Below are 27,763 nucleotides of genomic sequence, written 5' to 3'. Positions count from 1 at the left end.
TGCTTATGTAATCTCTCCTGTCTTGAAAACTTCACTACCATTGCTTGTTCATTTCACTGTAAACATTTGCTTGCGTTTCTTCTCCATAATCCTTGGGTCAAATCTTAAAAAAGGTCCATCTGGATCAGTGCTTTACCCCTGTTAACAAATTAAAAATAAACAAAATACATTTTCTACAACAAGGCAGATTCACTGCAGAATGTCTGAAAGTGGAGATGGCAACGAAAAAGCATTTGAGGGCTAGAAAAAGTTATCCTAACCTGTGCAGGTTAAAGGCCCTCTATGTCCAAAATAAAGACCAGCTATCAACACTGGAATGGCATGTACTGTGTAGTAGCAGGCAGCCCTTTCTGATAATCACATGATCAGTCAGTTTTATTAAGGTACACGTTCTGTGTGCATCACTTGAGGAATTGAAGATTTTAAGTAATGTGCCCGAGTTGTAAAATCAACATTAAGAAGCAAGCCTATAAGGCAAATAGACGACTTTAGGGTTATCAAACTGAGGAAATGGACCGCAGGTCCTGTAGGATACGTGGGAAAAGATTTAACTGGTTTTAGGATGGTGGACTGTCTTTGAAAGGAGGTAGTTCCTTGTAGAACACACTAACCTTTTTTGATGGTGAGTACCCACATGTCTCTGGTAATATTTTCCCAATTTATAATGGAAAAAGTCTTTTAGAAAAGAGGAAGGTGGTGAAAAAGGAGGGGGGGGGGTGTTACACTGACTTATCTATGGTGGGAGGCCTCACAGATCTGAGACAACTTTCAGATATTTCTGGAAATCTATTTCTGGGTGCCTTCTTGTTTGAGAAAGCCTATGCTCTCTTCTATTAAAAGAAGTGGGCTTGGCAGGGAAATTCCTCTGGCATCTGGGCACAGTGGTAAGAAGCATCTTTCGCCAGTCTTCATAGTTTTACCTTGCTCTTGCAAAGCTTTGAATAAGTTAGCTGTTGTCCACAGTGGTGCAGTGGTTAGCGTTGCCGCCTCACAGCAAGAGGTTCTCCGGTTCGATCCTCAGCTGGGGTGCCTTCTGTGCGGAGTCTGCATGTCCTCCCTGTGGTTGCGTGCGTTTCCTCTGGGTGCTCCGGTTTCCTCTCACATCCCAAAGACATGCTGTAGGTGGATTGGACACTCTAAATTGGCCTTAGGTGTGAGTGTGTGCATGTGTGTGCCTTCTGTGGAAGGTTGGGCGCCGGGCTGGCAACTCAACACCGTAAAACTCCACTGTCAATCATGAGCGGACAGGTGATCCGCTGTGGCAACCCCTAACCGGGAAAAAGCCGAAAGAAGAAGAAAGCTGCGTGTTGTCAACACAAAGGGTCCTTTGTCAAGGACAGAATTTTGGAGCTTAGCCTTGAAATCTTCTGGTATGGGCTGGTTATGACGGAGCCAGTAGCAGTTGCATAGGAAGAGGCCACAACAGCATCATAGCTGCATTTTGTACTATACCTAGCCACTTGAGTGTCTTGATTTACCAAGGACAAAATCTACTGCTCGGAGTCTGACTGACATGTCAGATGCAGATTTGTTCAGATTGTTAAGGACAGACAAAATGTATTTAGTCATCTAGGTCTGATAATGGTCCTGAAGGCCAGGGTAGTAGTAGTATAGACCTTTTTCCCCACCTGGCCATAGCCCTGCTATCCATGTCTGACAGTAGGGCATTAATAGCTTGCAGTAGCTTGGAAGGTTTACCCAAGGCTATGGAGACAGCCGTGAGGTCATTTACAGAATTCTGGAGATTTGAAGACTCTTGTCCAGCCTTTTGGGGGTTGGAGGCTGAGAGTCTAGAGCAGTGGAGGTAGATGCAAAAGCATCTAGAAATGCTTCTAGGACTGGAGGGGATGGGGAAGAGGCTGGGGTGCCCACTTCTAAAAGGCTGTATTTATTGACATTTGATTACTGTGAATGTCAGATAAGTAGGAGCCCATTTTCAGCAGTGGCATGGGGAGAAAAGCTCCAAAGTATTACAAAACATTTTAAGAACAATAATTTTACAGTATTTAAAAATACAAAAAACAAATGCAGTTTAAATAATTATACCAAATTAGACATAATATGAAAACATTGGTTACGAACAGATACATGTTATAGGACAATTAACAGTTGAGAATGTTTAGCTAGTTTATACAGAAATTAAAAGTTAGTATGTATAATAAAACTGGAAATGCAATACAAAATGAGAGAAAAAGCAGGCTTATGGCAAATTTAGAGAAAAAGCTAGATGAGAGAAATCGACAGAAGTAAAGGGAGAGGAAGGAGATGCAAGGTATGAATAGTTATTTGTCCAATGACAGTTGACTGTAGTATGTCTTCTGGACAACAGAGATGTGCTTAGACTCGCACTCAAAATGTTTCATATTTTCAACGGATTCTCGGAAGGATGCCTCTTCTGCAAGGGAATCATCTGTGGGCACCTGCCCCGGAGTGTGAATATGACAGCAGTATGCAAAGGAATGGTTGCCAGAATCTCCGGGCTCTTCAGGAGAAGCTGCTACAGTGATCTTTTATGAAGTGGGTGGAGGAGTTGAAAATGAGAAGTTATGTACCTACCATAACGTTCCATGTTAGTTGTCTTCTCTCGCCTTCTTTCTTGCTTGATGGGTTCGGCTCCGACTCGGCACTTTGCTAAGCTCGAGAGTCACTTTTACCAGCTCGAGGCAGCCCCATATCACATGATGCAAGGCGGTAAGTACCCAGATCTCGTTTGTTGTCTATAGGCAATAACACCTAGCATACAAAACTTCCCAAAAGGAAGAAAGAAGGAGAGAAAAGCCTGAAGGATGGTTAGGGGGACCAGCACTGTATGGTCTTCAGAAGCATACTTCCATGTAGAGAGAAAAGGTCTGTCCAGGCCAGGGGAAAGGAGGGAGGGTCGCAAGAAAGAAGGCGAGAGAAGACAACTAACATGGAACGTTATGGTAGGTACATAACTTCTCAATGTTAAGTTGTCAATCTCGCCTTCATTCTTGCTTGATGGGACCGCGTCCCTAGCACCTCTATCCTGGGTGGCTCAATGGAACAGACTTTTGAGAACTGTAGAGCCAAAACTGGCTCTGTCCCTGGAGGCCAAATCCAATTTGTAATGGGAAACAAAGGTATGAGGAGTGGCCCAAGTGGCTGCTGCACAAATAGTGTCTAATGGAAGTCTAGCTTGAAAAGCTGTGGAAGTGGCTAAGCTTCTGGTTGAATGCGCTTTAGGTTTCGAGCACAGCTGTTTTCGGCTGAGCTGATAAATTTCAGAGATGACAGAAGAAAGCCATCTAGATAAGGTCACTTTTGAGACAGGAAGGCCTTTCTTGTTATCAGCATAAGAAACAAAGAGCTGATCGGATTTCCTGAATTGTTTTGTTCTGTCCAAATAATATCCGAGTTGGCGGTGAACATCAAGATAATGTAACTTTTGTTCCGATCTGTTTGAGTAGTTTGGGAAAAATACAGGAAGATCAATAGCCTGATTCAAATTAGTCTTTGAGGCGACCTTAGGCAAAAAGGTCGGATTAGTTCTCAAAGATACTCTGTCTTTGTGAAAGACTAAATAGGGGGGGCAAACAGAGAGAGCATGAAGTTCAGACACCCTCCTAGCCGATGTAATAGCAACCAGGAATAAAGTTTTCCATGAAAGAAATTTCAGGGAACATGAAACAGCTGGCTCTAAGGGAGGAAGAATCAAGGATGTCAGCACTAAATTTAGGTCCCATTGAGGAGGAGGACTCCTGATTGGAGGTTTCAGGAGAAAAATTCCTTTTAAGAAGGCTCTACAAAGCCTGTGGGACATAATGTTGTGATTCGAACCCGACATGAAAGTTCGAGATAGCAGCCAACTGAACTTTGACCGTGGAAGAAGAGGAGCCCGCGTGAAAGATTTCCGCTAAGAAATCCAAAACTGCTTGTACTGGAGCAGTAAAGGGATCAATATTTTAGCTTTTGCCCAACAAGAAAAGCGTTTCCATTTGCTAGTATAAATCCTCCTAGTGGAGGATTTTAGAGAAGCTACTATGATGTCTTTAACAGGATTAGAGATCATAGGAAGCCTGGCTAAGGAAGGAAGTGGAGCAACCATGCTGTGAGGTTGAGAGAAGGGATAGACCGGTGCAGCTGACCCGATTGGTGAATCAGAAGGTCTGGCACTGGGTCCAGATGCCACGGCTGCACCAAAAGGTGACGATGGAGGAACGGAAACCAAATTTGTCGAGGCCAATAAGGAGCAATGAGAATCATTTTGGCTCTCAAAACGGTGGCTTTCTGGATTACTTGTGGAATGGGAGGAAAGGCATAAAGAAGTCCCTGGGGCCAATCCTGGGTCAGAGCGTCTCTGGGGGGATGGCCTGGCAGTGGGAAGAGAGAGAAGAAGTCTGGGCATTTGCTGTTTTGGGGAGTAGCAAAAAGATCGCAACATGGGCGGCCCCATTCTAGAAAAATCTCCTCCACTATAGATTGTTTGAGAGACCACTCGTGAGGCATGAGAATAGCTCTGCTCAATCTGTCCGCTAAAATGTTGGTTTTCCCAGGGATATGCGTTGCTACCAGAAACCGATGAGAGGAGATCGCCCATTGCCAAAGTCTGAGAGCTTCACGACACAAGGGGTAGGACTTGGTTCCGCCCTGTTTGTTGATATACCATACTAGAGACATGTTGTCTGTGTGAACTGCAATTGTTCCCAAGGGAAGAAAGTCGTTGAGGGCTTGCAACGTTAAAAGCACTGCTATCATCTCTAGGACATTTATGTGCAGGTGGTATTCGAACGATTGCCACGTCCCATGAACCATCCTGCCCTGATAATGACCCCCCCACCCGATCAGGGAGGCATCCGTAGTGACAGTGGCTACCGGGGCTGGGGGTATAAAGGGTCTGCCTTGGTGAATCTGGGGAGAAGTAATCCACCATGAAAGATGATTCCTGCAAATTTGTGTCACCAGTATTTGGTGACGCATCGGAAGTTGTTGGTAAGACCGAGTGAACAACATCCACTGAAGCAGGCGCATATAGAAGCGGGCCAGGGGAAGAAGGGTAATGGCCGCAGCCATGAGGCCCAACACCTTTAGAACCATTCTGGCTTGTACTTTCTTGCTGGCTAGGATGATCCTCACGTGACTTTGTATATCTGAGACTCTTTGGTCTGTGAGGGTAGCTGACATCCGAACAGTGTTTAAGATTGAGCCTATGAAAGTAATAGACTGGCAGGGCAATAAGGAGGATTTTTCGTAGTTGATCGAAATTCCCAATTGAGTGCAAAGATTTATTGTGTAATCCCTGGCTTGAAGAAGTTGATGCCTGGTGGTGGCTGAAAGGAGCCAGTCGTTGAGATACGGAAACACCTGGAATCCCTGACGTCTCAGGTGAGCCGTGACCACTGCCATACATTTGGTGAACACTCTGGGGGCTGTAGTGAGACCAAAGGGCAGGGCTCTAAATTGGAAATGACTGGACCCCAGCCGAAAGCGGAGAAACCTTCTGGAGCGTCTGTGAATTTTGATGTGATAGTACGCATCCTGAAGATCTATTGAGCACATCCAGTTGTCCTTCTCTAGGAAGGGCAGAATTGACTGAAGTGTGACCATTCGAAATCTTGTCTTCCTCACAGACTTGAGTCTGCTGAGATCCAATATTGGTCTCCAGTCTTTTTGGAGACCAAAAAGAATCTTGAGTAGATTCCGGGCTCTGAATGGTCTGTTGTAACTGGCTGAATGGCTCTTTTTTGTAGAAGTTTTGATACTTCTAACTCTGCATTTTCCCTTAGACCGGGTGGTACATCTGGAAGGGAATTTGAGTGAGAGAAGGGATTTTCCTCGAAAGGAATTTTGTAACCCTCGGATATGATCGACTGTACCCATCTGTCTTGAGTGAGGGAACGCCAGGCTTCTGGGTACAGCGATAGTCTTCCCCCCGACTGCCTCCAAGGATGGACAGTCGGGCAACATCTCAGGGATGCTGAAAGGGCTTGTCAGAGAGAGTCTCTCTGCTTCCCTGGTTTTGTGGACCACCTCTGCCTCTAGAGCGGCGTCTGTTATTGTTACCCCCTCTGCCTCTAGGGGTAAACTGACCACGTGTATCCGGCGTGACTCCTTGGGATTTGCGGAACCACATTTTGCCACCCTTCTGTCCTTTTTGGGTAAGGTCTAGAAGGGGTGGAAAAACGGACCCCTACAGCAGAAAGAGTCTTGCCGTCCTGCTCACACCTGGTCAATGTATCCTTCACTTGAGGGCCAAACAACGCTGACCCATCAAAGGGAGAGTTTGTGAAGGACGCCTTAAAGGGATCTGCAAAATTACAGAGCCGCATCCAGGCTTGGCGTCTAAGAGCCACACCTGTACCTGCGGCCCTACTCGCTCCATCTGCTGCATATGATATCAGTCGCATGGAGGAGTTAGCAATAGAATTAAGGGTTCCTAGCTGCGAAGCAATTTTTTCTTGAGCCCCTGCAGCTGTGGGATCCTGAACTACTTCACCTAGCTCCTTAAGGATGTCTCTTTGGAGTCTGGTGAAGTGACATAAGTAGTTCAGCGAGCGCATAGCAAAGGTCGCTGAAGAGAACATCCGCTTACCATACCTATCCATAGTCCTAGAGTCCTTATTAGGAGGATGGACAGGTACGGAAGGATCTGAAAGTTCCTTCTTAGTGGCAGCCGCCACCACCATGGCATCAGCAGGGACACCTTTAGTAAGGAATTGCTTATCTGAAGGGGCAGTAATAAATTTAGACGGCCTCCTAGGAACTGGCTCTACAGAGTCAGGAGCAGTCCAAGCCTTTCGAGCAATAACCTGCATAAGGGGGTCGAAAGGCGGAGACACCCAGGAGGTGGAGGGCCGAGATCCAAACGCCTCCAGGTATACAGACTCATCCTCAGAGGGATTAATGGAGGGCCAGTTTCCCCTCTGTTTAAGGAGTTCTAGGATGTCTGAAAAGGAGACATCCTCAGAGGGGGATCTTGGGGATCCCTCCGACTCATCTAAGTCAGTATCTGAAGTGATAGACTCAGGGGAGTCTAGGTGTTTCCTCTTACAAGTCCTCTTGCGTGGAGGATCTCCTGACTGATCAGTAGAATCCTCGGAAGAGGGGGTTCTTCCCAGTGGGGAAACCTGAGGCGGAGGATCTCTGGGTCCGGGTGCAAGAGAGATGGCAGAGATATCGACAGGCACCGTAGAGGGAGGAGCTAAGGGAATAGACTGCTGACTGAGTCCAGTGGCCAGCACACTCTTAATCACCTCGAAGGCTCCCCTCCCAGGGAGGTCCGAGAGAACCCGTTCCGAAGAAACCGGAACTCCAGGGCCCACTGAAAGAGAAGGCTCTGAGGCAGATGTCGGAGCCGAGCTCACCAAGGCCGAGGCTCCAAGGGGAAGAGTGGGGTCGGACAAGGGTCCGATGCCACTCACCCCTCGGAGGAGACCAGGAAGCCCGACCACGAATCCCTCTAAGGAAGGTCTCAAGAGGAGATAAGAGTAGATGCTGAGGGAGCAGAAGGGGGAGGTATCTGCCCCTCAGCCATAGCAGAAACTATTCCCCAAGACTCCAGCTCCAAACTCTGAGATAGAGTCGAAGGAGGAACTACAACAGGGTGTGGACTAATAGTAGTCTGTTGAGACGGACTATGTAGCATCTGGGCCAGTGCCTGTGATTTCAATAACCTACTGACCACCCTCTCTAAATCATGGTCAGAAAGCCTGGATGACCTGGATGATCGGCTCCGATGGCTCCGCTCCGAGAGGAGAGGTGAGGCCGAGTCGAGTATCGGTTCCAAGGAAGGGGACCTGGACCTCTTCCTCGAAGGAACCATCGGAGCTGACGAAACCATAGATGCAGTCGGAGCCGAAGACTTTCGCACCGACAGAAGGTTCGATGCATCGGCTCCAGCCGGAGCCGATACAGACATAAAGGTAAGGGTGTCGGAGCCGATCGGCGCCAACACCGAAGCCTGAGCCACATGGTAGTCGGAGCCAGCCGGAGCCGACACTGATGTGACTGAACCAGTATCGGCACCGATAGCCATCGGTGCCGAAGGTTTAAGCAAACCAGGATCGGCTCCAGCCGGAGCCGATCTCGACTCGGAAAGAGTCGGAGCCGAGGCCGCAGGCTTGGACACAGAAGCCTGGGCCCTGGAAGACTTAGAAGTCTTACTCGGAGCCGACTTAGCCGGAGAGCCCTCTGGTTTAAGTAGACCCCTTAAAATCAATTTATTTCTCCTCTCCTGCAGGACTCTCTGGCTAAAGGAATGACAAATCGCACAGGAGCCCTGCAGGTGGAGAAGTCCCAGGCAGTATAGGCAAGAAGTGTGACCGTCTGTCAGAGACATCTTCTGACAGCACGAGTCACACTTCTTAAAGCCTGAGACCCTTTCTTTGGACATAGTGCAGAAACACTCACAACACAGTCCCAAAGAATAAGATATCCCAAAAATAAAGAGAACTAACCTCACACACACACACCCTAACAAGGGGGGGGGGATGGGAGGGGAAAAGGCCTGACTAAAAAAATTAAGGAGTGAGGGAAATTTTAGTCAGAAAAGGGCTTAAAATATACTAAAAACATTAAAATTAAAGTTTAAAGTGAAAAAGGGGCTAAGAAAGTTTTATATAAAAACACTTACCAGGAGCTGGCAAAAGGAGGACCTCATCAGCGAAGCGGCAAACGAGATCTGGGTGCTTACCGCCTTGCATCATGGGATATGGGGCTGCCTCGAGCTGGTAAAAGTGACTCTCGAGCTTAGCAAGTGCAGTGGAGCCGAGGATCGGCTCCGAACCCATCAAGCAAGAATGAAGGCGAGATTGACAACTTAACATGGATGGAGTTTTAAGAGCCATAATGGTGTTGAACAGGCTCTGATAAAAGTCCATACACATCTCCTCTTTAGGAGCCGTGGGAAAGAGGACATGCCTGAATTTCTGGCTTTTTTTTAGCGATGAGGTCTGCCTAAAATAAGTGCAGAGCCTCCAACCCCTGACATACTTCAATCAATGATCCCAGAATTTCTTCCAATACTAGAATCTGAGGGGCGGCCCTTTGGTCCCTCTGAAATTACAATCCTTGATTCACTCTTCCCCACTGTAATAGGATGTTTGGTCTTTGGACACCATACCCAACTACATCAGGGTCGTGGTACAGGCTGTCAGAGGTAAATTCAGACGTATCGCAGATTTTGTATAGTCAGTGAGTATGTAAGAATCAGACCGATGGTCAGGGCTAAGCCTCTTGAGCTTTTTCATGCAAGCAGACAATAAGATGGCAGATCCCTCCACATCTGACAGACTTGGCTAACTGTTTTAGACGTTGGTTCTCTAAAAATATATTCAAGGATAAAGGATCAACATGTCTTGCTTATAAAGCACTGGCAGATAGAACAGGATTTGTAGTCGTGTTCTGTGATTAAGCAAAGCAGGCACTAGGAATGGAGGTAGAGTATCTACCTACTGCATTTAAATTTCCCCCTCCTAGAAGACATCTAACAAAATCACAGAAAACAGTATAAACAGGAAGGAAGGCTCCCTAATGGGGCACTTAAATCTGAAAAGGTTTACAGTGCAAATGACCATGTCAAAATCAGACAGATGGGTGCAAGACCTGCATTTGGGCTGGTAGCAAGACAGTCTAAGGATTAATGCTCTTACATCTGCTTATGTGCCCCTATGCTTGCAAGCTAAGGTCATAAGTAGTAGAATGTACTGCTAAATATCCCCTCAGGGATGTCTCTTCTTACAGTCACTATCTCCCTTCATAGAGCAGAGCCTGCGGTCACTGCATCTGACCTTGATACTGCATGAGGTCTGCTAAAATGGCCTACTCCTACATGTTTGCTTAACTTTGTCATGGTATAAATAGCCTGTGGTCACATCTGACCTTGATACTGCAGGTGGTTTGCCACAAGGCCCTACTCCTACAAGTTTACTGAATATTTTGTCACTGTACAATGTAAGCACATTTATCATGAAGAACCTTGCTGTGTATAAGCTTTAATCAAATGCATGCCTGCTCTGTGATTGAAAGTCCCTGAAATAGTCCCTGCACTCTAAGGACCTCTTACTAAGTTGGCCACTGTCCCCTTTTTCTTGATCAGTAGACTACTGAATATGCCAGTTTAGTCTCAGGAAATTTCAGAAAACCAGTTTTACTTTGCTTTTCTTTCTTAATTGCTTTTATAGTGGCTATAAACAGATTGCTGTCAGTTATAATTTGACTGAAGGGTTGGAAGCCTCCTACACTCACAGCCTTGCTATGCTCAGTTTTGCTTCAACAGGTTAGATAGATTCCCCTATATCTAGCACAAACTTTTATGGTTTCACACAACTAATTAATAGCCCCACACATTACAAGACAAATTCCCTATTAGGCTGGATCCTAGTATCAGACCCTAGGAAATACTCCACCACAGGTGCAATGTCAGTCTCTCAGAGATCATCTCTCAGTCTATATGACCAGACATATCACACAACCAGTTAAAGCATATTTATAAAACAACATGCAACCTTTCCAAGTTTGACCCAGAAATGTTCATTACTACACTATCATCTATTAACTGGAACTTCCTAAAAATCCTCTCCTTAGGCAATACTGTAAATTAATTCCATACGACTTTTTTAAATATCCTAAATAGCCTTCACCACTATAAGGAAAAGTTTTAAAACAATCCAATTTGGCTATCCAAAGAGTAGAATGCTAATGCAGGATAGAGAAAAAGCATGGAAATAGCAGCAAAAATATAAAACTCCTATCCATGGCTTCTGTCCTTCCCATAGTACTTGCACTACCCTTCTAACCTACAAAGATACTGCCAATGAAGATAGAGATAATGGCAAACGAGTTTCATCCTTACTTCTATATTCATCTAAAACCTTCAACACAGTCTGTCACATCAAACTTCTACTTAGACTGTCCTTACTAGGTCTCTCTCAGCCCACCCTTCTGTGGTTCAAAACCTACAGGTTCAGTAGGTATCAGTCAGTAAAATGGCGCTTGACACACAATCCTTACCTCCCAGTTACCACATGTACCACAAAGCTCTATCCTTGATCCCTTCCTCTAAACATTTTCACTAACATCCTCTACCCATCCACACAAAAGGCCACCTTAACACAATACGCAGATGATTCTACTCTCATTAGCACATCTGGCAATGTGGTACACTTCCAAAAAAAAAAAAATAATAATAATTACTCAAGAAGCCTGAAGAGAGAAACATGGCTTTGTAACTACTCATGCTCAACCAAAAAAGACCAAATTACTACTTTCTCCAAATCCCTCTCTCATGAAAAAGAGAAATTTGAAGTCCTTTCTCTTGATAATACAACCATTGACATCACTTCCTATAGCAAATTATTAGGGTCGATGGTGGATAATGATCATATATTCGATCTTCACATACAAAATTGTGTAAGAAAAACTCATCAAAAACTACGGATGCTTTACACAACTAACCTTTTTCCACAGACGCAACTAAAACTACATTTGGCACTATGCACTCCCATCCTTACTAACCCTCCAGGTTTCACAAAACTTAAAACTTGAACAATGTTATTAGAAAGTTGTTAAATTTGCAGCAAATACCCCTTTCAGAAACCAACACTGTACACAGCATTAAAAAGCCTAAATTTGTTAGAACTACCTCATCAACTAACATATACACACAGCTTCTTATCAGCTTTACTGGAAAGGCACACACAGACTCTGCTACAGTTTGCTGTGAAGGAAAGGTTAGTTTACTTATTTGTTGTATTACTTCATTGCCTTTTTCTATTTTGTATACTGTGATTTTTTTTTACCCTGTGTTTTACTTGTATTCTGCTTTTAACTGCATATTAAAACTTGAAAAGAGACCACAGCTCCGTCTCTTGTAAGTCAGATACCACCGTCTTTCTAGTTGCCTGCCCCTTATGTTAATTTGACCACATATTTCATTTCCGCTCTGCATTTACTGGCTGGTGTGAGTAAGCACAAAATTATCATTTTGTGAAATCACTCCCATGCAACTATTTAAATTTATTGGCCATCCATAGTACCGGAATACAAAAGTGACCACCCCCTTTCAATCTATCTTGCCATTTTAAAAATAGCGACTCTCCACCCAAACTTAACATTTTAGACAGGTAAAACTTAAGTTACCTAATTTCACATCTAACTCCTAGTGCATACTCTACAGTGTTTAGGATAAACCATTTTTTTAATCTTGCCTTTAAGCATCTATTGCAAGACCATCAGTTATTGAACAGCCCACATTCTGCCTCTCAGTAGTCATCTTGGGATTAGTGCTTCTGTTTTTCTCTTGGTGAGAGGAATGCAATTGCATTATTTCCTGGAGACTGCTGATCACTAGAAAGCTTAATAACTGCTTTCTAGTTGACAGCTTGGAATATGTGCTTATATTCTGATCCTGGTGAAAGTAGGAGCAGAGTGCATTGATTCCTGACTCTTTCTGGTCGGAGAGTAAGTGTGTGTGCTTAACGTACCTGATTGGTCTGGTTGCTATTCGAAACATCTACCAGAAAAAGGATACAAGCCTGCAGACGCTTGCATCATCTGGGACAAGACTGTGGATCACTGAACAGGCCATGGCCTGCTACTCTTCTTGGAATTGGTGCCAACATTCTTCTTCTGGTTAGAGAAGCACAGGAGTATTGAATCACAACAGAGTGAAGCTGTGCTGAGACCAGCATTAGTAGTAGCCATTCATGCAACTCCCCTCTTTTCATCATTCTTGACAAGCTAATTCTTTATTTTTCATTAAGTACTACTTGATTTCTTTCTGACTTCAGAAATTCTGTCTAAATACTTCATCCTTAAATTTTCAGGGTCTACGTATTAGTTTCCCCTCAAGTGTTTGGCAGTGCTCTGTACAGACTGACACCTTGAGTGACATTTTTCCTGTAAAAGGAATATACAATGAAACAGCTCCAGTACTTAGTAATAATGACCATCCCTCCTGGCATGTCTAGTCAGTTCCTTGTGCTTTCTCCTATTAACCTGGTGAACTTGGGCATTCTGAGGCAGTGTAGCAACTGCCTCATGTACACTGACAAACCTCTCCTCTTAACTCCCAACACTCAGACTTGTGACAGATGGACTTATAAATCCAAACTGGAAGCCATGCACTCAAGCAAAGACCAGAATAGCTGGTCAAGAGGAAAAGGTCAACACCCGCACCACAGCACATGTAACAATTAGCCCTCCAGAACACTCACCATCACAGCTCTCAAAAAACACAAACCACACACCCACCTTCATGGGGCTCTCAACAGAAATCTACCCAACAGCAGAGGCCACCAAGGCAGAAACGCACTCAACCACCACAACACAGCACAAACAAGACACACAGCTCACCTACACAGTGTGTCCCTCGATCTAAGCCCCTAAGGCAAAACTGCTTGCCCAATACACTAATCATAGGTGCCTCGACAGTGAGGCACACTGATGTCCCACTCACTAGGTTGAATAAGGAGAAGGTAACAGTCAGCTGTATATCAGGTGCCAGAATCCAACACAACACACGCACTCAGGTCATTCCACTACAAGTATGACTCTGTCACTGTCCATGTGGGTGTGAATGACCAGAGATGCACCTCCTCGGACTACATGAAGACAGACATGGAGGAGATCTCAGATTATGTGGCCCAGGCAGGTATGACCCTAGCCCTGAGCAGCATCCTACCATCACCCAGAATGATACCGCAGTACAAGCAGAAAATGACTGACTTCAACAATTGGCTACATTTCTGGTGTCATTCTAAGGGGATCCAGTATCTGTTTGCTTGGGATGACATGATTGACAGACCTTGATGCTTTGCCAGAGATGGCCTGCATCTGTCACCCCTGGGTTTCCGGATAATGGCTAATGCCCTTGCCACCCATACAGTGCCTTTTTTAGGTGACGTTCCAAAGACCAAACCGCTATAGATAAATGCAATCTGAGGGTCATGCTGCTCAACATTAGAAGCCTATATCTCAAGATACACTTCCTCAAAGCACTCCTCAAAATGGAGAGCATAGACGTTTGTGCTGTAACGGAGACCTGGTTTAAAGCAGCAGAAAGCACCCCTGCACTACCAGGCTATAACTCATTCCATACCTTTCGGTCCCAGAATATAGATCGAAGCTTCAAAGGTGGTGGTGTCTCCATATTCATAAAGGATATGCACACCTCCAGACTAGTAGCCCAGCATAATGCATCTGAGATACTTTAGGTACAACTAACATTGGTTAAGACGGCGATTCAGGTCGTAGCCTGCTACAGGCTCCCAAACATGTCCCAAGACACTCACTCCACATTCCTAAGCACCCTGGAAACTATTAGAGTCCAACCAAACACTATCACACTAGATGACTTCAACTACCCCTCCATCAACTGGGAAAACTACTCATGCACCAATACACTGGCCCAACGCTTCCTGGAATTCATCAATTCCAATGCCCCAGACCAGTTCATTCCTATCCCCACTAGAGGAAGCAACATCCTTGATGTGGTTATTAACATGGGCAACCATTGCTCTACACCAATAGTCAATTCCTCCTTAGTTAGATCCAACCACAAACTAATCACCATGGAAATAGTACAGTTGTGTACACCTACCATAAATGTAGATGTTAGAGTGTCTTCACTGTTGCAGTCATAACTGTAGGGTGTTCCTGCCGGCAGGCAGCCCGAGGTCGGCCAGAATTCCAAAGTCTGGGTCCGGCGTCAGCTGTACCAGCAAGTACCCTGACGTCAGAACGCAAAGGTATAAAGCTGACAGCCGACGCCATCTTCTCCAGCCTTTCTTGCCCCAGATGTCAGAAGTCCCCCAAAATAACCAAAAGGTGTCCATAAAGGAAACACAAATACACCATAAAAGAAGAGGAAGATAGAACAAGCAAAAAATAAGAGGGGATTGGTGGGAGGGAAACACTGACTGCAACAGTGAAGACACTCTAACATCTACATTTATGGTAGGTGTACACAACTGTACTATGTTCTTCGTGTTTCACTGTTGCAGTCATAACTGTAGGGTGGAATCCCAAAGCTGTGATGAGGGAGGAGGTTATGCAGAAGGGGCAGCCAGAAGACCCTGCAAGACAGCAGAGGCAAAACCTGCCCTAGACTTAGAATACAAAGGGAGATTATAGTGCTTAGAAAAAGTATGCACTGAACTCCAAGTGGCAGCTTCCAAAAAAGCTGTGATGAGGGAGGAGGTTATGCAGAAGGGGCAGCCAGAAGACCCTGCAAGACAGCAGAGGCAAAACCTGCCCTAGACTTAGAATACAAAGGGAAATTATAGTGCTTAGAAAAAGTATGCACTGAACTCCAAGTGGCAGCTTCCAAAATGTCCTTGGTAGGAACTCCTCTGAGAAAAGCCGCTGAAGTGGCACCTGCTCTAGTAGAATGACTTCTAACAGTACCTGGAATCTGCTTCCCAAAGTAAGAGTAACAAAACCTTATCCCATGAGCAATCCATTTGGAAATAGTTTGTTTAGAAATAGCCTTGCCTAGAGAACTGGAGGCATAAGAGATAAGCAACTGATCAGATTTTCTGAAATCTTTAGTTCTGTCCGGGTAAAACCGTAGTTGTCTGTGTACGTCCAATGAATGTAAAATCCTTTCCCCTTTGTTTTGAGGATTTGGAAAGAAAGTAGGAAGGTGAATAGTCTGATTTAAAGCCACTTTAGAAATCACCTTAGGCATAAATGTAGGATTGGTCCTCAAGGCAACTCTGTCTTGGTGGAAAATAAGGTATGGTTCCACAGCCATGAGAGCTTGCAACTCTGACACCCTTCTGGCAGAAGTCAAAGCTAATAAAATAGCTGTCTTCCAGGATAAGAACTTGATATCCAAAGCAGCAGCAGGCTCAAAGGGAGGTAAAGTAAGTTTTTCCAAAACATAATTAAGATCCCAAGCAGGAACAGGAGGAGTTCTGGGAGGTCTTAAATTCTTAGCCCCTCTCAAGAATTGTCTCACCAGCTGGTGAGAGAAGATGGGGGGATCAGTGTTGTAATGAGCTGAGATAGCAGAAGCATGGATTTTAATGGAAGAAAAGGAGAGGCCTTTAAGCAAAAGGTCTGAGAGGTAAAGTAAAATGCAAGAAATGTCAGGCAAGAGAGGATCAGAACCTCGATCCCGCATCCAAATACAAAATCTTTTCCATTTAGAAGCATAAGATCTTCTAGTGCTAGGGCGCCTAGCTTCTAAGAGAACATCCAAAACTTGTTTGGGAAAAGCAGAAGGAATCAAAGGCCCTTGTAGAGCCAAGCTGCCAGGCAAAGAGTCTTGATTTGTGTGTGTAGCATCTGACCCTGATGCTGAGACAGAAGAGAAGGAAACAGAGGCAGAATCCATGGAGGTTCCAAGAACAGGTGTCTTAAAGTTGGATACCAAAACTGCCGAGGCCAATTTGGAGCTATCAAAATGATAATCTTGGGTTTGTCCTGTCTTATTTTCAGTAACACCCGAGGCAGAAGAGGAAGAGGAGGGAAGGCATATCCCGAAAGATTCCTCCAGCTGAAAGACAGGGCATCCACTTTCCAAGCTGTTTTGTGGAAGGACCTGGTGAAAAAGAGAGGCAGCTGATGATTGAGATGGGATGCAAACAGATCTATCCGAGGGCAACCCCAAACTGCCATAATCCTGCTGAATAAGTTGGGGTCCAGCATCCATTCGTGAGGATCCAAAAGATTTCTGCTTAGGCTGTCTGCTAAGAGATTCTGTTTTCCTGGAATGAATTGAGCTTGAAGATCCAGATTCAGATTTAGAGCTGTGTCCCATAAACTCATGGCTAGTCTGCAAAGGGGGTATGAGTGAGAGCCCCCCTGCTTGTTTATATACCACATGACTGTGGTATTGTCTGTGCGAATCAGATGATGTCCTGGTTGCAAAAGATTCTGGAAGGCTAGAAGAGCATTTTGGACTGCCAACATTTCCTTCAAGTTGATGTGCCAGGGAAGATGCTTCTTTGCCCAATAGCCCTGCTGGCAATTGTTTAGGTAATGAGCTCCCCAAGCATAATCCGAGGCGTCTGTGGTTATGATCTGAGCAGGATGAGGTAGACAAAAGGGATTCCCTTCGTTTAAAGCACAAGCCCTGGACCACCACAGGAACTCTTTTTGGAGGCAGGGAATCAGAGGCATCATTGTTTCCAGGCTGTGGTAATGCTGAGACCATACACTCTTTAGGTACCAGTGAAGTTTTCTCATATGAAGCCTTGCATTTGGGATCAACAGGATGCAAGAAGCCATGTAGCCCAATGCCTGCAGGAATTTCCTTGCAGTGAGCTGAGTTAAAGTAGCCAAGGTCTTGAAAATTGATGCCAGCTGTACTTGCTTTTCTGGAGTAAGGAAGGCCCTTTGTAAGCTTGTGTTTAGAAGAGCTCCCAAAAATATCATTTGTTGAGAGGGGATCAAATGTGACTTTTTTGTGTTCACTGAAAATCCCAGTGGTAGGAGAAGATGCTGAACAAACTGCAGATGTTGAAGTAAAAGGTCCTTGTTGTCCGCCTGAATAAGGCAGTCGTCCAGATAGGGGTAAATTTGAATCCCTTGGAGTCAGCAATAAGCTACTACTGGAGCCAGACACTTGGTAAAGACTCTGGGCGCAGTAGATAAGCCAAAGGGCAGTACAGAGAATTGAAAGTGTCTCGAACCTGCCTTGAATCTGAGGTATTTTCTGCGTTCCTGTCTGATGGGAATGTGTAAATAGGCTTCCTTTCAAGTCCAATGTCACCATCCAAGCATCCTGGGAGAGCATGGGAAGAAGTTGTTGCAGAGTAAGCATCTTGAATTTTGGAATCTCCAGAAAGGTATTTAATACTGAGAGGTCCAGAATAGGTCTCCATGAGTTTTGTTTCCTTGGGACCAGAAATAGTTGAGTAAAAACCTTTTCCCATCTCTGGAAGTGGAACAGGTTTCTATGGCTCTCATGGCCAATAAAGTGTCCACTTGATTTAAGGCCTCTGACCATTGATGTTTTGGGCAGATCTGGCCAACCCAAAGACCTTGGCAGAGTATGAAAGTGGAAATTGTAGCCTCTTAAAATCACGTCTAAAACCCATTTGTCCTGGGTAATAGGAGTCCAATTTTGGTAGAAAAGAGAAAGTTTTCCTCCGAGAGGGGCTTCCAGGCAAGGAGGACCTGTAGCCCACGGAGAGAGTCATTGGGTCTGCTTCTTTTGTGATTGAGGTCTGTCTTCTCCCCTTCTAGGTGAAGAAGCAGTCCATTGTCTGGACCTGTAAGAGGCCTGAGCCTGCGCCCGACCTCTGGAGCGTCTATATCTTCCCCTTTGAGGCCTGTCAGACGTGGGAAAGGACCAATTGTTGAGGGCCAATTTCTAGAAAATCTAGGAGGCTGAACTTGTAAAAAATCTTTCTGCATAGATTTTGCTTTTTCTTCCATCTTTTTAATAACCTCCTCAGCCTTGGATCCAAATAAAACATCATGCTGAACAGGGGCATCTAACAGTTTAGCCTTAACCTGCTCAGGCAAATTCTGCTCACGAAGCCAAGCATGTCTCCTGATAACAGTACCCAGAGGTTGCGGCCCTGCAAGAAGCTTCCAAGGCATCAAAACCACAACGTAAACTATGTTTGCTAACTTGTTCAGTTGCATGCAATACATCCTGTAATTCCTTGTCTTCTGCACATGCAGGAAAGGTAGAGAGCCTTTGCTTTAAAACAGACAAAATAAATTGCTGATACTTGAACATGTGAAACTGGCAATTTAAAGCTCTAATAGAAAGAGTAGCAGAAGTGTAAACCTTTTTGCCCCACCTGTCCAAGGCACGAGAATCCTTTTCAGAGGGAATAGGATTTTTAGATGAAGCGGCCTTAGCAGCCCTAGAACCCTGAGAAATGGTTTCAGGATCAGCAGAAGGGTTCTTAAATAAGAATTGATGGGAGTCAAGGACTCTGTAAAATCTATCAGGCTTAGAAGGAGCAGGCGGCAAGGAATCAGGATTCAGGTTAGCTTCAGAAAAAGCATCATCCACAATATCAAGTACAGGAGGAATAGCCAAATGTCTGTGTTGAGGGAGAAGGAGAAATTCCCTAAGTCTCTTCTTGGAAGCAGAATAATCCTGACCTTCCCAATGAAAATGCTCCCTCATCTCATGTAAGGTTTCCCCAAAAGAGAAATCTTCAGGGGGAGAAGCAGAGGGAATAGAGTCCTCTGCATCAGAATCCTCATAAGGAGGAAAGGAATAATCCTGGTCAGAGGAAGAGACGGAAGACACAGAAGCCTGATCAGATGAATCATAAGGAATATCCTGTCTAGGCCTTTTTTCTGGAGGAGGGTGAGAACCCCTAATCATTGTAAATAAATCTTCAGCCATCCGTAGTAACTGCTTCTGGGACTTGGGAGCTGTATCCGAGGAAGCTTGAGAAGAAACCCTTGGTTTAACAGGAGTCTTTGACTTTGCCTTTGTCTTTGTAGAAATAGTGATATGAGAAGGCCTGAAAACCCCCTCAGAAGCCGGTACCTGCACAGCGGTTCCAGACCCATCTGAAGGAGCGACGTCCGAAGGTCCTGCAGCAGACAAAATACTAGGCCTAGAAGGCTCCCCATGGGAGTCCGTGTCGGCCATCGGTTCCGAAGTGGCGGACGACAGGGGCTGCAAAAGCGCCACTGACGACCCGAACCGAAGCTGGCTCCGCTGCAAAGTATCTTGTTTGGACCTCGGAGGCCTATCCTTGTCCTTGCGTTTCTTTTGAATTCCGGTTGTCGGTAAAGTATCCAACGACATCCTATAATTGAATCATCTACCAAAATAATTCAAGGCCCAATCGTACCTACGCTTGATAGTGCGAGAATTAAACCTGGCACAGAACCGACAGCAAGAAACGTCGTGGTCAGGGCCTAAGCAAGGTAGACAGTAAGAGTGGAAATCTTTATGAGGTATTTGTTTTCCACACGATATACAATTATTAACTTTTTCTGACATCGGAGAAGCAAGAAAAGTTTCCAACGGGGTACTTAGCTTGAGAAGAGAAGTAGAAAACTTCGGACCGATGACAATCAAAGCACGTTGTTCTGAATGCGCCAACCAATGACTTACGAGCTGCTTTCCACCGCACGGCAAGAAAGACTGGAGAAGATGGCGTCGGCTGTCAGCTTTATACCTCTGCGTTCTGACGTCAGGGTACTTGCTGGTACAGCAGACGCCGGACCCAGACTTTGAAATTCTGGCCGACCTCGGGCTGCCTGCCAGCAGGAACACCCTACAGTTATGACTGCAACAGTGAAACACGAAGAACATCCACATCTCACCCACACCCTTGCAAAGGTAAGCACCATGAAAAACTTCTCCAACGCAGATTTTGGGCTCCTAAAACCAGAGGTGGCCAACTTCACTGCACCCATGTCAGTGGAAAACAAATGCATGACTGCCAAATCATACACAAATGCACTGTACGAACACTTACACAAAAGCATGTTAGTAGCCATACCCAACAGAACCAAGACACTCTCCTCCAAAAAAAAAAGGAAGCCAATCTGGTGGTCCCCTGCCATTAATAAACTCTACAACAGAAGGAAGAAACTGTTGCAGAAAAAGGTGAAGTCCCAAGACGGGAAAATCTCCCTTTTTAGTCTCAACAAAAAGTTGAGATCCCTCATCATAACCTCTAAAGCCAGCTATGAAGGCAGAATTGCGGCAGACACTAAAAACAACTTCAACGTCTTCTATAGTTATATCAAGAATCTCCACAGCAATACCCAGGTTTGCTCTGAGTTACTGCACAATAATAACTCTTATACTGAGCCAAAAGAGACTGCCAACATACTGGCAGACAGATTCAATGCCGACTTTACCCCTCTCTCCCCCCCAATGGACCAATCACAATACCTGAGAAATGCCAGGCACACAGCATTACTGCAGCACAGGTTAAAGGTGCATTGTGCAAGGCCAAGAATACAGCTTCCATGGGACCCGTCAATATCCCTGGATGTGTTCTACATGAACTACAAAGTGAACTGGCATCACATCTGTGTGCCATGTTCAACCATAGCCTCACCTCAGGCTTTATCCCTACCGAATGGCACACTGCTACAGTCATCCCTCTCCATAAAGGGGGAGCAAATACAGACCCTGGGAATCATCGCCCCATTAGCCTGACGAGTCTGACATGTAAGGCTATGGAGCGCATCATAATGGACCTAATTAAAGAGGATATAGGTAATCTCCAAACTCTACATCCACCACAGTTTGGTTTTGTGAAAGGTAGGTTATGCCTGCTCAACCTGGTTGACTTCTTTAAGTCAGGTCACCAGAGCTGTGGATGAGGGCAAGGCAGTTGAATACAGTCTACCTCGATCTGGCAAGGCCTTTGATACCATTCCCCAACTCAGGAATTATTGATAAACTCACCAAACTAGGCATCCACCCCTACATCACTAAGTGGGTTGCAAACTGGCTCACAGATAGAACCCACAGTGTGAAAGTAGCGGACTCCAAGTCAGACTGCCGACCAGTCACGAGTGGTGTCCCACAGGGATCAGGTCCTGGGTCCTCTCCTGTTTGGCATCTACATCTCAGAAGTCATGGTCAACACAGAGGGACTCTGGATGACCAAGTTCACAGACGACTGCAAGCTGGGAGCCACTATTAACTCAAGTGATGTAGACATCCTACAGAAAGGCCTCACTGAGACCAATGACTGGTGTTGAAACCATGGACTTAAGCTTAATGCCAAAAATGCATGGTCATCCCCTTTGGGAAAAACTCAAGTTCCCACTAATAACCACATCGATGGGAGCCCACTGAACACAGAAGGCGTTAAGAGATCTGGGGACAGAGGTTGACAAAGCAACCTGTCCTTCGACCACCACACTGCCACTGTGGTCAGAAAGTCCTATGTGGCACATCTCATTACCAAGGGTTTTGCATCTAGGAAGAAAGCAGTCATCACCTCTCTCTACTCTTCCCTCATTAGGCCAGAGTATAATGCCCCATTTGGCATGCATCTCACTAGACACATGCAACAGCTGGAAAGGCCACAAAAGTACCTCACAGAGGATCCTAGGCCTTAAACACATGTCCTACATGGACAGAGTAACTCCAGTTATTCTCTGTCTCATATAGTCTACTAAGAGGCAATCTCTGCTCGACTTACAAAGCCATGTCTGACCCAGCACTGTTAGACATGCTACATCTAAAGAAATCCCAATCCCTACACACCACACACTCCAGAGACCTCAACCTTATTATCACAATCAACAGAACATGCTGGAGGGACAGGTTCATAACATAGAGACTGCCCATGCTCTGGAACAGACTTACCACGCATGTCAAGCAGAGCACCTCAATGGCCTTCTTCAACAGAAATCTTGAGTGGTTGGGAAATATAAAGTTCACCCTGGAGATCACTCCAGTGGTTCTACCTGACAGAAGCACTGGGAACTAACATCGGGCAGCACAATGCCAGGGCACTTCTGTGGGCTAGGCTTGTAAAGGCTCCAGGACCATTAGCTTAGTACACAGCTATGAACCTTATATTCCAGCATCCATCTGCCTGTTCAGCACTAAAAAACATTCTACACAACTATGTTCCCGGTCATTGCGATCTAGTGATCAAAAACTCCTGTCTACAAACCTAGCAAAGCTGCTGGGCATTGTCTGTACTTGTACAAGGTTGCTAAGACTGGAAACTCCTTACCTGTATCCATCAGGTCAATACCCTCCCTCTCATCTTTCAAAACCACTCTGAAAGACTTCCATGCTAAAATCTGGCTTTGTTCTTGCTCAAAACCAGGAAAAACAATACCCCTAAATGTGAACAAGTACCTTTTCATTCCTTACATCTCCTTATCCCTTCTCCACTTAGTTCCTTACTTCTATCAAATTCTCTTCCTTGACTAGATCTCTAAATATACCAGAAGCTTGTTTTCCCTCACTTCATATTGCTATTCCTGTTTAACTTGCCTTTAATTTCTCTACAAACTGTATCAAATCTCTAAATATTACATGATTGTCACACAACTTGTATCGATTCTAAACCAATGTTTTTATATTATGTCTAATTTGTTATAATTTTTTAAACTGCAGATGTTTTTGTTTTACTTCTGAAGACTGTAAATTTGTTCTTTAAATGTTTTGTAATAATTTGGAGATTTTCTCCCCAGGCCTTCGCTGAAACTGGGCTTCTACCCAGTTAGACCTTCTTGGTAATGAAACGTCAATAAGTAAGTAAAGAAATACATCAGTACAAAATCTACAACAGTCACCATACCTACAAGATAAGCAACAAAGGATTGCTTGTTGTATCGCTCTCAAGCAACGAGGGCCAGAAAAATCACACTACTGGGAAAGTACAACCAGTTTTAATGTTCTTACAGTCACTGTTCTGTTCTCAGTTAGCGAACTCATTCCTAACAAGCAAAGTAAAAAGGAACGCTCGAACAATTACATTTGCTTTTTAATTAAATCTGGACAGGTTCTCCTACAGTTTAACTCAACTCTTAGGTTGAGTTCCTCCCTACAATATGGATCCAGTATTTGGCAGGTACTAGAAACCTGCTTTTACTTTATAAATTCCTTGTCTTGTAATCAAATGAAGGGAAAGACCACACACTTTTTTAAGCTTAACTTTTCACATAATTTGCAGAGGAATTTGTCTATGCCTGCATGACCATCACAGTCACAGAAAAATCTGTAGTCCGGTACTGCTGACAATCTTTTATGGGCAATTAGTCCTGCTGGAGGAGCACAGCAGACGAGAGGTGTGAAAGTGTTTTCCATAGTCTTTATTGCAGAGAGGAAGAGAACTTTCATTGACTCACAGCTGCTTCCCATGTAGCCATGTCTTTCACAGCAAAACATGGAGATTAGATCAGGCAATAGTTCAAAGACAGTGTCACCTCTTTTGACAAATTTACATAAGCAGCACCATTGTACTGACATGCTAAGATCTGAACGTTAAATGTTTATACTACTTTACATTTTAAGATGACTTAAATTTAGTACCAAAGATATCCGTGACATTTAGAGAACAGTCAAAATATTTTTTCTTGTAATTCTTGTAAATTATCAACACATTTACCAAAGTGTGAGGGGAGGGGACTGTTGATTAATCTTGGACTACAAAAAAGTACTCTAAACAAAGGCCTGCAATTTAGCTACTTTTTTTGGTGGCGACTGTACAACTCCTTAGTATACTGTAAAACAAGCGTTGAGACCCATACAACTGAGGGAGAATCAAGAAATAAAAACAGTCTGGTTACAAAAGATAAACAAAATTATCAACGACACTAATCCCATTATATGGCAATGGCATGGGAATACACTACTACTCTGAAGTGGATTATGGGAAAGAAACGGGCTTGAAGAAAAACAAGCTCTTGTTGATATGTCAAGCCCCATTGACAGTCATTCTGCAGAAAAACATTGCAATTCTATAAGAAGCAGTCAGGGTGATTCTGAGGTGTTAAAGAAAGCTCAGAAAACAGTAAAAATAGGTTTTTAGGTCTAAGGTGGAGTTTACCTTTAACAGCCTACACAACAACCATGAAAGTGAAGGTAACTTTTATAGCCTTAGCTTGTCCCTCATAGTACATAGTTTATTTCTACAAACATCAGATTACAGAACAAATTAGCTGATGCCACATTTCCTTACTTGATCTTTCAAAATGGTTTGTACAGCTTCATCCAGAGCATTCTTGGCATCAGTAGTCCGTTTCCTGTTGATAAAGATGACACCAACAAGATACAATATCATGCCTACTGGGCCAGCATACATCAGTTCTTTCTTAGCAATCTGAACACAGCGGTCAGGAAGAACCTCCATCAAACCTAAAAGACAAAAGCGGACAATAATTACTAAAGTATAACAGTGTAGTGGTACAACTATCTTAACACTTCTAGCACTGTAAGGGGAAAAAAATCAAAGCTATCACTCATGTCAATCAATGACAAAGCAAGCAGTAAAGACAGTACTGATTCTGAATCAGGTCAGTTAGAACCCTCTCACTGCTATTTTTAGAGGGGAAAAATAAAGAAAAATGAATGGCCCAAGTCATTGCCACTTTAAGCATAAAAGGAGGACTGGTTCACACACACACACACACACACACACACACACACACACACACACACACACACACCAGAAAAGATGGACTACCATAGCAGCCTGAAGCTCAGACTCTCTTGGCAGAAGACACTCTTCCACATACATAGTATCAAGAGAGAAGTTGCTGGTTCAAAAGGTGGCTGAGTTAACGTTTCAAAAACAAAACTAATGTCCGAAGAAGGAGAAAATGGCTTTCTTGGGAGGCCAAATATGAAGAACACCTTTCAAAAACCACTCAACCTCAAATCTAGAGGAAAGCAGTGGATCCAAAGGGAGATAAACAGAAATGGCTGACAAATGAGGTTTAACAGAGTATGCTAGATCAGAAATGAGCAACATACACCAAGAACAGCAGAAATGCCCACAAACAAAGGGTTCTGTTCGTATGTGTGACACCAAACAGAAAATCTCTTCCATTAAACAAAGTTTTCTAATAGTGGGTTTTCTGATCTTCTGCAAAACTCAAAGCATGTCCTCTGAAAACTGATATCAAAAAGGAATCAAAACTCTTATCAGTCAGGAAGTAAACAGCAGGGTGAGAAGATGAGGGTAAGAGCCCTTGCCCTTTGTAAGAAGATCCTATATGTAAGGTCACTTGTGATGACTGCCCCTAGGCAAGTGAAAGAGAAACCAATGATGCCTGGGCCAAAAACAAGTCACCAAAAACATTCTGGCCCTGTCTAATGTGATCTTGTATGGGACCCTTGGCAACCCTTTGTTAGTTGACTTAGTAATCTGAGTGTACATCGTTTACATCTGATGATCAGTGATGCCCAAAGAAAGCACTTTATAATGTATGCAATTCCATTTGATTAGTGGCTTAGAATTTAGTTATTTTTATAATGTGTATTTAGTTAATGATGAATGATGTGAAAGCAGTATTACAGAGATGTCTTTCTAGTGATTTTGAATACGCAGTCTTAATAGATTAAGTGTTTTTTTTCTTCAGGTAGGCTGTCATCTCATTACAGAAGTTTTACTGCTTAGATGACATGTGACTGTCAAGCTACTACGATTGGCTGTGTTTTGTTTTTAAATGTCCTGGTTTATTAGTCAGTTACTGGTCTGAAGAAGCAGAATACTTTCTGTGAAAGCACTTAACTGTTTTAGATAATAAAAGCTTTTTGGATTCAGAGTATGAATTGTTTGTAGCTGTATCTGGAAGGGATTTTTATTCTATTTAACTTTGTTGCTGCTGTAGAGACCCTGACCTTCACTGACTGGTCTTCGTTTAATTTTGGTAAGATTTGTCTAATCCCCGTTCCACACCGGCCTGCAAAGCCACACTAGCAGGAGATGGAACAAATAAGTGTGATGTGCAGGCCAAGCAGTGGCCTCATCAGAATCAGTTATAGTAGGTTAAGGCATATTTTATTTTGTTCTTTTATTTTAGGTGCAACTGGATTTGGTGGGGGTACCAGGGTTAGGGTCCATCACGTCAGTGGAGAAAACTCCAGCCAGAGTAATAAACTGGCCATACTGGATCATGTGTGCACTAAGTGTGTCTTGTAATAAGTATAAATTAACCAAATAGACCAGCAAAGCAGCACAGAGTTCAATAAATTTATTAAATACTTGTGTCCATAACAGACTAGTTTCGGCAAACAGCCTTCCTCAGTGTAACACAATGTAGTCAAGTTACATTTTAATCATCTTTTAAATACTTATCCAGAGCCAATCACAATCATTTGCTCATGAATATTAATAAATTTGAAACATCTTCATTTTATAGAAAATACAAAGGGTACTGTGTATACTAATAAGTCATTCCTGAATGTAAGGCGAACCACCCCAAAGAGGTGCTTACACAGAATTGAAAAGTTATTATTATTATAATATTATGGTATATCCATTCTCATGCTCATATAAATAAAGAACAGTGTTTGGATAGCCATTAACCCTGGCTACTAATCCAATCTTCATCAAAAGCACCAAAAGTGTAATACATCAAGTGCTCAAATTGAATGGACTGACAAAATGAAGAAAATAAAACATATATATAAGAAATGGTAATGAGTATACATATATGAATATATATGTAATAAGTATGTCATTATTTATTTTGCATTTATTAACCAGGAAAGTCCACTGGACTCGTGTCCTTTTTCAGTGGACGCCTAGGGAGAAAAGCTCCACAGATAATTAACAAAGATCAATAGTGTTACACAACAAACAAAATTATGTCAATTACAGAAAAATACATCATAATTAAGAAGATACAAGTATAAAATATATGTAACATACAGATGAATTAGGAAAACATATAAACAAATACTATAGGGAAGAATTAAAAAATCTAGGTTTTTTTAAAAATAAGAACTTATGATCTGTAAGACCATTAGATAGAGTATTGGGTAGGGAAGAGGAAGCTAGAGACTAGTCTGGATTAGTACAGGAACATAACCACGTAGTACTGAAGTGAGTTTTAGCTACCTTTTAAACTGTGTTAAGGAAGAGATGGAGGACATATGAGCTGGTGTAGAAAGTTCCATAACTTGGATGTGTAATTAGAGAAGAGTGATTCCCCTGCTGTGTTGCTGGCTTTAGTTACTTCAAAAAGGAACTTACTGCTAGAGTGGAGAGCCCTGCTACTAGAGAGGGGCTAATGTACGTTTTGCAATGAAGGTATTTTTTATGGTAGATACAGAATTTTATGAGTTAGTGTAAGTTGACTGTAATGTGAGAGTTGGGGAAATTCTAGCCAGTTGAGCTGCTTTAAAGCTGTGCAGTAGTGTGACTTATATGGGGAGTCT

General features: G+C 43.7%; 1 protein-coding gene across 2 annotated transcripts in view; it reads right to left on the bottom strand.

Annotated features, from left to right (window-relative positions):
- The window catches only part of LOC122790888 (1-acyl-sn-glycerol-3-phosphate acyltransferase alpha-like), a 1,029,281-nt gene that overhangs the window by 390,015 nt on the left and 611,503 nt on the right, over window positions 1-27,763 (bottom strand). For both annotated transcript variants that reach the window (XM_044058560.1, XM_044058559.1), the window contains exon 3: window positions 24,558-24,733. In XM_044058560.1, coding sequence (XP_043914495.1) covers window positions 24,558-24,733 — 176 coding nt within the window. The remainder of the gene's footprint in view (window positions 1-24,557; window positions 24,734-27,763) is intronic.

Source organism: Protopterus annectens, chromosome 16.part0 (genome assembly GCF_019279795.1).
Source record: "Protopterus annectens isolate FY-2018-M chromosome 16.part0, PAN1.0, whole genome shotgun sequence".
In the NCBI taxonomy this organism is placed as follows: Eukaryota; Metazoa; Chordata; order Ceratodontiformes; family Protopteridae; genus Protopterus; species Protopterus annectens.
This window is presented reverse-complemented; position numbering and strand designations above follow the sequence as displayed.